At 50.0% G+C, this 14,949-nt stretch overlaps 1 protein-coding gene across 1 annotated transcript; it reads right to left on the bottom strand.

Moving 5' to 3' along the window:
- C3H8orf76 (chromosome 3 C8orf76 homolog) lies at positions 1-14,639 on the bottom strand. The gene is made up of 6 exons (XM_066264621.1): positions 14,472-14,639; positions 12,955-13,050; positions 12,059-12,202; positions 8,008-8,459; positions 3,391-3,523; positions 1-326 (listed from the first exon to the last, which is right to left on the bottom strand). The coding sequence occupies exons 1-6, from the start codon at positions 14,586-14,588 to the stop codon at positions 126-128; spliced, it is 1,143 nt and encodes a 380-aa protein (XP_066120718.1). The 5' UTR covers positions 14,589-14,639; the 3' UTR covers positions 1-125.
- Between the last annotated feature and the right edge of the window lie 310 nt (positions 14,640-14,949).

The raw sequence follows: 14,949 nt of genomic DNA, 5'->3' as shown, positions 1-14,949 counted from the left end.
GAAGCCATTTTTATAAAACATAAATAATTGTTTTTAATTCACTATATTCCATGGCCAGCAGTGGAGTCCCTCTACAGTAAACAGGGACACTTAGCACAGCGCCGGATGTTTTGTATCTAAAGGGACTACTGAGCGGAGATCCGTATCTGTGTGTGGGACTGGTTTTCAGAGGAACAGACGTGGTCCTTGATCTTTCTGAACCACTTGTCTTCAAATTCTTCCGACGATGCGACCACCAAGGCGGCCAGGGCTGCAGAGCCCACACACCTCACCTCGTTGTGAACCTCGTCTTTTATTTTTTCTGGGACGATATCTTCTCCCATAACCTGCAGGAGGAGGAGAAAAACCCTGGCCCAATAAAAGGGGCACCAGACGTGGCATGCAAGACGGAGCTAGTCTCCAGCGGAAAGGATTTCATACCAGCAGAACTACCGTAGCAGGCAGGGGACAATTCTAACAGTTACAACACACTGAGAAGATGTTTGATCAGAAGCAGCAGTCAGAGGGCCATGTGGGTAAAGCAGCATCCCACGTTCCTAGTCTCATCTTCCCCGAGTGAACAGATCAGCAAGTACTGAGGCGCTTGTCGGCCTCCAGGGAAGCCGAGTCAGCCTGTGAGCATCTTCTCCTGGCGAGAACGCAGCTGTGAGTGGTTCTCCCTCCTTGCAAAATGACTGAAAAGCCGGGCTTGGCAGCACAGAACTGCTGGGGGTGGTGTGGGGGACACACAGATTCTTTCTCTTAGAAGTTATCCAAAGAAGCCAAAGGAAGTGGTGGGGCCCACCCTTTCCTGACCCAGAGACTCAGTCAGTCCAGAAACGTTACCATAGCAATCTCAGAGACTTAAGCAGCATGCCTGCCCTCTGAAGGCACAATACTGCTCCCTACTGGTCAGAACCAGGCTCACATTCGCATTAGTTTCTCTTTGATAAAACACCCACAAAGACAAGACATGACATATGCTTGCTTTTGGGGGGGAGAGGGGCTAAGAGCTATCTATTCAAGCAATCATTTTATCTGAGGCCAGCTGAGGGACAAATGGCCACAGAACAGGACGTTCCAGGAAAGCTCCAAGGGGATGTGGACTTCGGCTGGTCTTCGCCGATGGGAACAGTCAGTAGTGGGGAAGGGAAAACCCAGGACAAGTTCCTTAGACACGGGCAGAGCAGTCCAGCGGAGGCAGACTGTGTAAGGAACTACTAGGTCGTAAGTCTGGGGCTCTTCTCTGGAAGGCCTTGCACATTACTATCAAGACCTTAAACGGGACCGACCTCTCAGGTATGGATGGGGCCACATGTTAGTTTTAAGCAAGCAGGGAATATGGTCAAAGCGATGTTTGTTTTGTTTTAAATTTTACTTTTCAATTATAGTTGATATTCAATATTATTATCTATTAGTTTCAGGTGTAAAGCATAATGGTTAGATGATTATATAATTTGTAAGCGATCCCCCCCCAATAATTCTAGCACCTAGCTGGCACCAGGGTCCTGGCTCTGTTCCCCGTGCTGTACTTGACATCCCTGTGACTGCTCTGTAACTACCAATTAGTACTCCTTCCTCCCTCCCCCTTTCCACCCCGTCCTCGAAGCAATGATTTAAGATGAACTGAGCAGCAATTTCAAGACAGGCCTGCGGGGAGAGAAGAAGCAAGGAGAAACAACAGGTCACGGCGCGAGTCAGACACGAGGCGATAGGACGACCGCTCGAGTGGCGGGAGAGGAGTGAACGGTGGGCCCTGAAGGAAGGGTGGGCTCGGCGCCCGGCGGGACGTGAGAACCAAAGGCGAGGTGCCAGGTCCGGACAGAAATGGAATAGCAGATAGGATCAAAAGAGAACATGTGTCTACAATGAAGGGATGGTTCTCTTCACCTCCCGAGCTCCCTCTCAACAAGCGCTCGTGCGGGCAGAGTCCGCACAGGCACTGCCCCATGCTGGGCCCTGGCCGGAGCCGGGGACTGTGCTATCACTTCACTTCAGACCCTGTGTCCTGCAGTGACAGAACAGTCGTCCCAGGTTAGTCCTCAGTAGGTAACTGGTCTGAGACGGGAGACAAGCTTGAGAAGGAGCAGAGACGCCGATCAGAGGGTGACCAACCCTGAGGTGTGAGTGTGGTTATGGCGTCTGCGGGAGAGGCAGGGAAGAGAGAACCCGGTGAGACCTCAGGGACACAGAAGGACCCACGGAGTCTCAGAGGCAGGGGCGCAGTCAGAAACACAGGCGGAGAGCGGAGTGCAGCCTCTCGGAGCGCAGGGGCGAGGAAGCGAGAGCGAGCGGCCCCCAGCGGCAGGTCTACAGAGATGTGAAGGCAGCAGCCCAGGGAAAGGCTACGGTGAGCACAGGCTCGAAGAGGCATCTGTGGCTGCCTGTGGCCCCCGGGAACGGCCCACAGGAAGGGGAAGGCTGACGGGGGCTCGGGACAGCAGACCAGAGCCTGGATCCCAGCCCAGAGAACCGGAGTCCAGCGGGAGCTCAGCTTGGGGAAGGGAGAAAGGAGCGGGCAGTAGGTATTTCTTGAAAGCATGATGTTAGGACATATATGGAGAGAGTAATTCTCATAGGAAAACTCCCTGAGCAGTTGAGTTTCAATTATTTTTAAAGAGAGTACTTTAAAATCATGGATAATCTCCAAATGCCATTTTAGGACATTTCAACAGCATATTAAAAAGAAAAAAGCTTGTAAAGGTTTAAAGAAAAATTGCCATCTGAATGTGTCTGCAACCATCCGAGTAGTCAAAGGGTGGAGCAGACAGAAAGTGGACTTGTAGCTGGGTGGGCCCTGCTCCTTGGGCAGCCAGAACCTCTCTGCGGCTCACTCCCAGCCCTGCCTGTCCCACAGGCTGTGAGGAGGATGAGTGGAGGAAAACATGTGCGCAAGTCTTGCACAAATGTCAACATTCACTCATTCATTTGTTCCGCACTCAGAAACCAGCTACCAGGCAACATGCTGTCCAAGCAGATAGGGACTCACAAGCACCAGCCTGTACATGAAGATGCTGCAAGAGAAGGACGATGAGGAAGCCGTTTCCAGGGATGAAGTGACCAAAGGCACGTAAAGGGGGGACACAGAAGTCCTTTAGCGGATGAGACTTCACCTCGTTTCTTAAAAACTGGTATCGGGGCCTGACCTGTGGTGGCGCAGTGGATAAAGTGTCGACCTGAAAATGCTGAGGTCGCCGGTTCGAAACTCTGGGCTTGCCTGGTCAAGGCACATATGGGAGTTGATGCTTCCAGCTCCTCCCCCCTCTCTCTCTCTGTCTCTCTCTCCTCTCTCTCCCTCTTTGTCTCTCTCTCCTCTCTAAAAATGAATAAATAAATAAATAAAAACTGGTATCGGAGCCGGGAAATATCCCTACGATGCCCGTTTCAGGGAAACCCTCGGGTTGCACTCACCTCAGCCATCAGCAGCAACGTATCTTCTTTGAAGCTGAACCCTTTGATTTTATCTTCAATTTCCTGCTGGGTCTTTAAGTTCCTCTCCAAAGCGAAGGATGTTTGCTGAGACTGGGTGAGCTGAAGCAAAAGCCTGAAAAACAGAAAAGTCTCCAGAGTTGGTTCCCGAAAGGACAGCAGGGAGGAAATGTTCACACCCAGCAAGGCGTCAGCGGGGCGAGCCTGCTGGGCCGAAGGCAGGCACTCACCCTTGTAGGAATCCCTGAGCTTCTTCCTCTGACCAAAGGGTCCAGCTTTACACTGGAGGGTCATCATTTGCAAAGACCAAAGCTTCTCAAAGACATCACTAGAGAGCAAGCCCTCAAAGGGCTTCTTGTAGAAATCCAGCAAAAGCAATGTGGAGCGAGAAGGTCCAGCCTCCCGGCCAGAGGCCCCTCCCCCAGACTCATCGGGACGTGTTCTTTGCAGTCGGTGCTCGGTGATTCTTCCATGTCCCCGCACCCACTGCACCTTGACCTCCAGAACTAGTAGGCTCTCTAGCTCACTTCAATTTCCCAGAGCGGGGCTAAATCTTTGAGGACCCTCCAATGACCACTTTGCAACGTCTTCACCACTAACTTCCCTGTCATGACCAAAATCTGCTTCCCTATCTGACCAGGCGGTGGCTCAGTGGTTAGAGCATCGGACTGGGACGCGGAGGACCCAGGTTCAAAACCTCGAGGTCACCGGCTTGAGCGCGGGCTCATCTGGTTTGAGAAGGCTCACCGGCTTGAGCCCAAGGTTGCTGGCTTGAGAAAGGGGTCACTCAGTCTGCTGTAGCCCCCCAGTCAAGGCACATATGAGAGAGCAATCAATGAACAACTAAGGTGCTGCAACGAAGAATTGATGCTTCTCATCTCTCTCCCTTCCTTTCTGTGCCTATCTATCCCTCTCTTGGTCTCTCAAAAAAACAAACAAAAAAAACCCTGGTCCCCTTGCCGCCTCTCCCTGTCCTCCTCACTGGCACCATCACTGTTGTCTTAAACACTGAATGGGTAGGCACCACACACCCCTGCAGGCACCGAGGGACCCTGGTGAGTGAAACAGACAGGTTCCTGCTCCAGGATGGAAGGACAGCGATCACCAATGGTAAGAGAGACGCAGGTAGTGGTGCATGCTGGGAAACCGATGCGTGTCTACCTGGGATGGCGCAGCGGGTGATGGCTCTTCTGAGCTACCCCGCAGGCCGAGGCCTCAAGGAGGAGGAGCCAGCTGCAAGAACATCTGGGGAAGAGGACTCAGACACAAGATGTCTGATGTGTGTGTGAGAATCACAAAGATCCCTGTGGGAGGAACACAGCCAGGGAGAAAGAAACTGTAGCAAACAAGGAGGAAGAGAAAGGCAGGGCCGACTCCCAGAAGACCTCACAGGCGGTGGAAGGAAATGGGGAATTTATGTGAGAGCGATGGGTTGTCACTGGTGAGTTTTATACAAGAACCCGACCCAATTCACATTCACCCTGTTTTCATTCCACCCTATCTGTATCACCTGGCTTCTGGAAGCACTTACGTTTCTGACCCCTTCTCCGTACCTGCTTTCTCCCTCTTGTTCCTGAAATCACTTGAAAATACAGCTTTCGCTTGCTCCTTCCGGTTCATGTTAATTCACCCCTCAACTCTCTGCAACGTCAACCCATCACTAAGGAGACTGCCTTCTCAGATGACCTCCTCCCTCTCAAATCCTCTTCTCATAGTGATCCCACCCGACGCCCACTGCCACCTGATTGCTGATCTCTCTCCCCAAACTCCTTATCTCCGGCCCCTGTCTGAGCTCACCCTGCATCTGTCCTGCAGGCACCTGACTCCACACATCAAACCTGCAGTCACCTGCACCGTAAATGTGCTCTATTCTTCCTCCCGTGTCCTGTCTCGGTGAAAGGCACCCCTCCCCCCCCCCATCCAGAGTCCACCCCTCCGTCCTCCCCTCCTCAGCCCACCCTTTCCACACCAGGCTGGTCACCAAGTCCTGGCTATTCCATCCTTCAGTGACATCCATTTTCTTTTCTTTTCTTTTTTTTTAATATTTCTGAAGTGAGAAGCGGAGAGGCAGAGAGACAGACTCCCACATGCGCCCAACTGGGATCCACCTGGCAAGCCCACTAGGGGGTGATGCTCTGCCCATCTGGGCTGTTGCTCCATTGCAACCAGAGCCATTCTAGCACGTGAGGTGGAGGCCATGGAGCCATCCTCAGCACCTGGGCCAACTTTGCTCCAATGGAGCCTTGGCTGCAGGAGGGGAAGAGAGAGCTAGAGAGGAAGGAGAGGAGGAAGGGTGGAAAAGCAGATGGGCGCTTCCTCTGTGTGCCCTGGTCGGGAATTGAACCTGGGACTTCCACACACCGGGCTGACGCTGTACCGCTGAGCCAACTGGCCAGGGCCCTGTGGCCTTTTTAATTACCATTGTGCTGTCCCCCGGTCAGGTCCTCACCACCATCCACCCACTACTCCACAGTCCCACATCCTTCACTGGTGTCCCTAGCTCCAAACTCCTTCTGCCAATACGTCCTCCCAACCACGGGACCTTTCTCTTGAGGTCACAACACCACTTCAACATTTAAAACCTTCAAATACTCTTCGGGCCTTCAGCATGAGGACCAGACTCTTTAAGAAGACATTTAACATCTTGTGCCACTACAAAGGAAGCAACAGAAGTACATTTAAAACCCAGTGCTGACCCCATACTGTGCACAGCCGTGAGTGTGTCAGCGACTTGAACTCTCACACCCCACAAAGGAGGTATTCTCCCCCCATTTCTCCACCTGTCGAGATGAGGGACCTGGAGATCAGAGAGTCTGTGCAAGGTCAGACAGCTAGGAGTCCAGACTCACTGCTCAATGACAACAAGGTATCAGGTTCCTTAAGCGCAGGTCCAACTCCAAAGTCCTGCCTCCTACGTAACTGTGCCCACCACGCTGGCCCCGTGGGCTACAGCCACCTCTTGAGCTCACACCAGTGCTGTTCTCACCACCACACCATGTGACAACACTGCCACACCCCTCCAGCCCCTGGGCTGTGCTCTTTCTATCCCTCCTCGTGTGGCGAAGAATCCATGGTGGCAGCATAGCGTTCTGGGAAGAACACAGTCTGGAGTCAGAAACCTGGGTGCAAATCCTGCCAGCACTCGAGCTGTGCCACCCTGGCATGACTCTAAATTAGCTTCCTACCCACCCCCACGTGGTGAGGATTCGCGTGCAATCGTGCATGCAAAGCCTCTAGGACACAGGGATCTACACAACGGACAGATGCTCCCAGGGACACTCAGCAGAAGCGCCATTCCCTCCGGAAGGCTCCCGCCCCCTGCTGCACGAAACCAAACAGCTCCCAGGGGCTCCCAGGGGCCAGTCCGCAGAGTTCAGCTCACGCCACTGGCTGGTGTCTGTGCTGCTGGTCGCCGACTCTACACAGATGTCCCTCGATACAGTGAGGCCCGTAAGGAGGGACTCTCCTAACGACCTCTATGATCCCAGCACGTGCCTGGTGCACAGCACTAACTCAATGTACCTCTGAGTTACAGTGACATGGCCAACACTAAATAAACAGCTGGACAGTCTGGAATAGGCCACATAGATAGCATTCTCAGTGAGTGTCACTGTTAATCAACATTTCTTGAATGCTCCAGAGTTAAAAAAGGGAACCAACTCTATGTTCTTTGCTATCATTTGAGACTTGTGAGAGTCTGTTACTCTCATAAATTACAGAACTAGTGGGTGTACATTCCCCCTTTCCCTTAAACTCTTATACCATATGAATTCAAAGTGTCTGGAGCCACTGACCATGGGAATTCTCTGCAGGACAGATGAAACATGATGCTTAGTCACACTGTAAACAGTGACTCAAACAGCGGAGCAGGTGCAGTTCCTCAGATTTCTGTGGAACACAAGGGAAAAGCTCCCCCTTTGTCACCGTTCCTACATTTCTTTTTTTTTTTTTCTGAAGCTGGAAACGGGGAGAGATAGTCAGATAGACTCCCGCATGCGCCCGACCGGGATCCACCCGGCACGCCCACCAGGGGCAACTCTCTGCCCACCAGGGGGTGATGCTCTGCCCCTCTGGGGCGTCTCTCTGCCACAACCAGAGCCACTCTAGCGCCTGGGGCAGAGGCCAAGGAGCCATCCCCAGCGCCCGGGCCATCTTTGCTCCAATGGAGCCTCGGCTGCGGGAGGGGAAGAGAGAGACAGAGAGGAAGGAGGGGGGGCGGGGGTGGAGAAGCAAATGGGCGCTTCTCCTATGTGCCCTGGCCGGGAATCGAACCCAGGTCCCCCGCACGCCAGGCCGACGCTCTACTGCTGAGCTAACTGGCTAGGGCCCACATTTCTTTTCTTAATTTCAATGCTGTCCATTTTAAATTTTTATCTTGAGGGATGTTACAGGTTGTATTCTTGAGCCAATATAGTTTGGTTTCTAGATCTTACATACTAAAAAAGACATGTATCTGTCTAGACCTCCAGAAAATCTCAACAACATACATACACCAATTGTGTAGCCTGGAACTTTCAAAAGTTAAAATTAGAAAAACAGGCGCTTTATCCCGGGCTCAGCGTCGTGCGCTCGGTTCAGCCCAGCCCGCCGTCGGTTTACCTGGTGCGTATGAAGGATGCACAAGCTTTCGTCCGCGGCTCCAGCCACTCGGCTTGTCTCTTTGCTGCCACAGGGTCCTGAATATCATTAAGTGCCTTTTCACTCTCGTGATTATCACTGCCGCTTGCTTCCCCAGAAAACACAGAGCTCTCGGGCCGCGTCTCAGGGGAACACAAAGGGCAGTCTTCCCCCGAGTGTGGAAGGGAGTGGATAGTTTTGTCACGTGAGGTGAAACCGTGTCTGTGAGGTGAGGCAGAGGCGGCCGAGGGAGCTGGCTCCAGCGCCAGGTAAGCCTCTGCCAGTCTTCCCCAGTTCCAGGGGTGAAAAGGGTGCAGAGAGATCAGCTTCTGGAGGCAGCCGAGGGAGCCCTCCGCGTCCCGCGCGCTGGAGCGGACCGCGAGCTGCAGGTCCAGGGTGGTCGTCAGGTGGTCTGTGTTGGTTGCTTTCATTTCCTAAGGAGAGAAAAAAGAAAAGAGCTAAACCCTTGAACCGCAGAATGATTTCTATATAAAAAAGGAGATTCCTAAATACCAGGTTGTTGATGTGATAAATCAGAAGCACCCTCAGCAGCTGCACGAGCAGGGCGAACGAAGTATTTTTCAACAGCTCTCAGGTTGAAACCGTAAACCTAGAGAAGCAGAGGCTGCCCAGCAAAATAAGCACCAGTCATTCCCAAACGATCTCCTGTCGTAACAATAACGCAGTTATGTGACAGTGGTCTGACAAAGCTCAGTACCAGAAATATAAACGCCAGTTTTGCTTTGTTTTTTCAGTTTTTATTACAATCTTTATTGTCTTTAGCCAGACAGCTGAAAGACCCACGCCAACATTTTTATACCCTGGGCTAATGGCTCCATTTGAATAGTCCAGGCTTCCTAAAGATCCAAATGGCAATTTCCTTGAGTAATCGAGTGAACGCTAGGTTCAGATCTTCCTTGGCTTAGACATCCTAAGCAGGACAGTCGTGAAGCTCTGCGCTGCATCATGACACATGCTGCATGGTAATTGAATCCAAACGCATCGCCTCCTATCTGCGACCAAGGCCAGACATTTTTGGCTGGAGGGGGTGCTTGGTTTCCTTCTGATCAGAAAATCCTTCTCAAGTCTCCTTAAGCAGACCGCCTCTGGCCTAACCTGCCATATGGCACAAGCCCTGCGGCTGAGGGAAGCAAGCCTTCTTCTTCCAAGTTCACATCTGTGCAGACTGAATGACCTTCCAGTTGACCTGAAGTCAAAGGAAAACCTGGCTGTCTGGCACCCACACCAAGCTGCTGCCGAGAACGGCACCAAGTGACAACAGGTAGGAGCAAAACTGCCTGGCGGGCAGCCGAAGACACGGGCGCCCAGCGAGCCAAAGCTTGGGGAGGGTTCTCAGGGGTCATAGGTTGAATGACAAGACGAAATCAAGTCCCACCCATGTCGTTGTCACTGTGTCTTCCCAATGACAGAACTTATCTGGTTTCATTGTTACTCCTGTTTAGTACTCTGCCCTTTCCAACAAACCATGAACTTCCAGAAGGGTTTCTGTCCGATGCTGAATTCCCAGCGCCGCACCCCAGACTGACGTGCAAGGCCTCCTGAGTGATGCCTCTTCGGGTCTTACATTTGTATAAGGAAAGTGTCGCGTAGACCGGCTAGAACAAATGCCACCTCTCTTCTCCAGCCAGTCTGTAGTGCTTTCTACTGTTTGAGAACATGATTTCACTCATATGTGGAATATAAAACTGAAAGAAATAAGTGAACAAAAAAAAGAAACAAACAAAAACACGCAGACAGACAGTGTAGGTGCTCTGCCAGCCACGAGGGTGGGTGCCGGGGGGAGGGGGATGGGAGGGTGAAGGGGGTCAAATACAGGGTGACAATGGTGACAGGAGATGATCTGACTTTGGGTGGTGGGCACACAATGCAATATACAGGTCATGTACTATAGAAATGTACACTTGAAACCTATAAAAGCTTATTAACCAATGTCACCCCAATAAATTCATTTTTACTCTTTATTGAATTTGTTGGGGTGACATTGGTTAATAAAATTATATAGGTTTCATGTGTCCAAGTCTATAATATATCATCTGTCTATGGTATGTTCATCACCCCAAGTATTTTAATTAAAAAAAAAAGAAGACATTCTATTACTAATTTTATTTCAAAGTCATTAAGAAGAGAGATGAATACATTTCAACAGAAGTGAGCACAAAAATGCTCATATCCGGATGGGCCCTCAGGACTGGCTGTCTATTTTGTTCAGTGCTGTCTACTGACCTGTCCCCCTACAGAACGTGAGGGGACAATAGCCACTGAGATGAAACACAGAAATGAACCAGAGCTAATCACAAAAGAAGAGGAACTGCAGGTAAGGAAACAATTTAAAAACAAAACAAAGCATGTGGCACCGGGACCGAGGACCATGCAAATAGGCAGCGTCAGTGAGATCACGTGAGGAGACCCAGAAGGAGGATGAGACCCATGACCCACGCTGCCCGTCCCCTTCCCCAACAGCCCTTCCTGACGGGGTGGCCAGGGCCTGATGATGATTCTCAGAGTCCTAACAGAGGGTCAAAGATAGTCTGACTGGTCTTCCTCCCGCCTGGTAACCACCCAAGCATCTGCAGACTGGCAACAGATCTTTCTCTGACTCCCAGAAATGGAGACTGACAAAGCTAGAAGGAGCCACAGAGCTAAGCCGCCCCCGACACTAAAGAAGCTGCCGGGGCCTTCAGTGGCCCAGGCAAGGAGGCCAGAGCACACCAGTGACGCGCAAGACTGATTCGCAAGACTTGAGGAAGACAGCGGTGGCAGGAAAGCGGAACAGCAACAAAGAAACGGGGGACTGATGTCTAGAAAAAGGTCCCCAAGGGCCAAAGTTGCCGTTAGTCTGCAGATCAGGGAGACCGAGGATGAACGTTTTAATCCTACCAAGTTCACTTTTCAAGTCATGGGCTTCCTTAACAGGGTATTCTTAGCTTCCGGCTTAAGAGTTAACCCACAATAGCAATAACCAGAGGGAAAGGGGTGGGCGAGGCGGGGGTGGGGGTGGGGACAAAGGCACAGGAGGCGCACCACACAGTGAGCAGACGGTGTTATATTGAGTTGTGCACTGGAAACCTGTATGGTTTTGTGAACCAATGTCATCCCAATACATTCAGTTAATAAAAAAGAAGAAAAGAAAAAAGAACTCACAATTAGTAAAGGAGAGAAAAAGAAAGAAGAAAATGCTGTTATTTTCCCTGTTCTGGAGACAATGACTCCGAGGTTTCCTCCGACTGCAGGAGGCCGAGGTCCCATTCAGTGGACCCCTCAGAAGCAAACGGGGACTTTCTCTCTTAGCAGGCAAGGGGGCAGCTCGGTGGCACACTCACTGAGGCTGACCTCTGGGCGACTAGATGGCAGGGGTCAAGGTCGCTGACATGGCGCCTGGTCAGTTCCCTGTGAGGAAGAAAACTGGCCCTCTGTGAACTAGGGTTGTCTGCCTCAGACCAAGCCCCACAGAGCATTTACACAAATAACCAGAGGGGTAAACCATAAATGCTTCCATTTGAAAACAAAAACAAACAATCTAGAATGGCAGGCAATTGCTTTTCTTTATCCCTTGAGAAAAATTCTGCATATTCCATTTAAGAAAAAAAGGATTAGTAAAGGTTGGCTTTGGATGCTATTTAGTCATGTTTTGGTAACTGTTTTCCCTCTTTACAAAAGTAACACGCGTTCATTGGAGACAATTTGAAAAATAAAATCTAAAGAAGAAAACAAATCACTGGTAATGCTTCCACTCAGTATTTCTTCCGAACAAGAGTAAAACCTTCGCAAATGAGGTTTTCAGGCAATGAAGAATTTTGAGCATGATACAGGAAAAAATACCACAAGAAAATGATTATGTCTAGAGCTCCAAACTATTCATCATAATAAAGTCCTTCCACCGCCAACGATTTTCTTCTGCTTCTCCAAAATCACATATTTTGCTGTTAGCAGGAAGTTGGCTTTTGTGTTGTAATTTAGAAACTATTCAACCATCCTAGGAAAACAAAGGAAAATAAGCAATGAAACCACTCACTAAGCTCGCAGCAATCTCCAGAGCTTCTGCGGGCCTTCCCAGGCGAACGAGACACCGAGCCTGGCCTTCCTGGACATCTCTCTTCATGGCGAAATTTGTAGGTGGCAATTTTTCAGAGATACTGGAATACTCCTGCAGTGCTTTCTGGCAATTATTTGTTAAGTAGAGGAAATAAAGAGAAAGAATGAAAAGAAAGGTGGAAAACATAGCAGAAAAAAGGATTCCATTATAGGGATGACTTTTTTCCTAGGTAGAAGGTAATGTCATCATTGACCCCTACAATGAGCTAAGGAAGACTTAAGGATTTCAGTCAGTACCATTCTTCCAAAAGGCAGAGAAGAAATGGTTGGAGAACACAATCACTACTACCATGGGAAACACTGTAGTAGCAGGAGGAATATTCTAGAGCCAAACAGACCAGGGTTGGAGCCCCGGTTTTGCCACTAACTTGCTAGCTATATAACCTTTTCATCAACAGAATTACGAAGATGATATGGGATCTATTTGTAAAGCTGGTACCTAGTTGTTAGTTCCTCCTCTTTTCTTACATGTTGCGGTGCTCTGCTTCTCTGGTGCAATGAGATATCTGTACAGCACATAATGGCTCACAGATTGGCTCCCACATAACGAGATACAAAGCCTGGAGAAACTGACTTACAAGGATTCCCCAAAGATCCCTATATTGGAGTTATAAGAAACAAAACAAGTTACATAGAGCCTCATAGAAAAGGACAGAAACTTGGGGTTCTAAGATTACAAACACAGATCACAGAAGATTAAATTCATCTTCACAAAAAACACATTCATAACTTAGTAGCCTCGTATTTCAGTATGCCATAACTTATAGAACAGAAGACCATTTCAAATAGCGTGATCTTACACATATTGACTTCTACCTGATACTCTTGCCGTCTGTAGGCCAGGTCCCCTCTGAATTTCTTGATAGTTAGCGCTTCAACATCATCACTGCTCTCCGTTTCCTCACAAAACCACTAGAAATTGGGAAAACAGCACATTACAGAGTGAAGCTATGCTCTCCCACTTCAGACTCAAAAGTATTACCCACAAATAAATGATTAACCCTTTGAGTAGTACAAACATTCATGTCTGTCCTTGTGCCTCCTGACCATCCAGAGTACAATCGTACAAAATTTTTATTTTAAAAATATGAAAGGCAGCCCTGGCTGGTTGGCTCAGTGGTAGAGTGTTGGCCTAGCATGTGGAAGTCCTGGGTTCGATTTCCAGCCAGGGCACACAGGAAAAGCGCCCATCTGCTTCTCCACCCCTCCCCCTCTCCTTCCTCTCTGTCTCTCTCTTCCTCTCCCTCAGCCAAGGCTCCACTGGAACAAAGTTGGCCCAGGTGCTGAGGATGGCTCCATGACCTCTGCCTCAGGCACTAGAATGGCTCTGGATGCAACAGAACAACGGCCCAGATGAGTAGAGCATCGCCCCCTGGTGGGCATGCCGGGTGGATCCCGGTCGGGCACATGCGGGAGTCCGTCTGCATCCCCACTTCTCACTTCAGGAAAATACAAAATATATATATATTTTTTTCAATTACAGTGGACATTCAATATTATCTCATTTCACCCTCCTAATAACACAGTGAACCAGCATTTCCCAAATGACAAATAAGAAACTGACACCTTGCAAGGCGAGGGGTAAATAAAGCCACTGGTATCCAAGGGTCCTCTTGCAGACCCATGGCTTTCAGTGCTGTAACATGACTTCCAAGCCCATTCTGTTCTGAGTTTACATGATCAAGTACTAAAGGTAACTTCTGAAAGACTGCATGTGGTAAGGAAAAAATGTAAGTGAAATAAAACAAAATACAATTCTGTAATTACTGGGTGCCCAACACCTGTCAGTACAGTGGTTGTAAGGAAAAACGAGACAATGCATATGCAAAGGAACCCAGCACAGTGCCTGGAACAGGTAAGGTTTTGACAAAGAATAGCAGGGTTGGTGAGATGAGATGTACACACCTGAAATACCACTGACCCTCAAACTACGCGAGTTTGAACTGCGTGGGTCCACTCACACATGGATTTTCTTCAATAAACACTGTAGTAAGTGTATTTTCTCTTATGATTTTCTTAACATTTTTCTCTAGCTTATTAAATGGTATGAGACAGATTATAATACAGATAACATACAAAATACCTATGTGTCAATAGACTGTTGATGCTATCGGTAAGGTTCTGATCAACAGTAGGCTATTAGTAGCTAAGTTTTGGGGGTAGTCCAAAGTTATACAGCCCTTCCTCGCGGTGGTTAGAGACGGGGGAGGCCAGGGTGGGCACAAGCACATCCCCGGGAGGCTGCAGGTGCTCGTGCCAGGACCCAGGGAAGACGAGGCCGGGGGACCAGGGCAGGACTGGGGGCCGGGGAGACAGGAGGCCCGCCCGCCTACCTGCGGCTCACACTGCTTGGCGCGGTAGAAGGTCAGCGGTCCCGGGCGCCGCTCCCGCCTCTCTTCGAACACAGATTCCTCGAACTCGCCGCCGAGCAACCAGCACCCGGTCTCCATAGCGCGCCTACGCCAGGTGCATCAAGAGCAAGCGGTGCCTAGATCGGTACCCACGTGCACACTAACACGGAAGGGGCGGGGCCGTAAGGCCCAGAGCGCGGCATACTGGGATTTGTAGTCTCTGGGAGGACCAAACCGAGGCTTGGCCGGCTGCAGGTTGGGAGCCGTCGGTGAGCTGAGGGTTTTTCTCATCTGACTCACGAACTGATCGAACTCGACGACAGTTTGACTTCTCGGTTTCAGGAGATGGACAGAGGGTTCCTTTTATGCACCCATCAAAAAGCACTGGCCCAGGCTAGCTGTTTAAAACGGGCAGGTACAAACTTTTTCACTTCTGAGGATATTCCTGCCACTGTGGTAA

This window comes from Saccopteryx bilineata, chromosome 3 (genome assembly GCF_036850765.1).
Source record: "Saccopteryx bilineata isolate mSacBil1 chromosome 3, mSacBil1_pri_phased_curated, whole genome shotgun sequence".
NCBI lineage: Eukaryota > Metazoa > Chordata > Mammalia > Chiroptera > Emballonuridae > Saccopteryx > Saccopteryx bilineata.
Note: the sequence above shows the minus strand (reverse complement) of the source record. Positions and strands in the feature narration are given on the sequence as shown.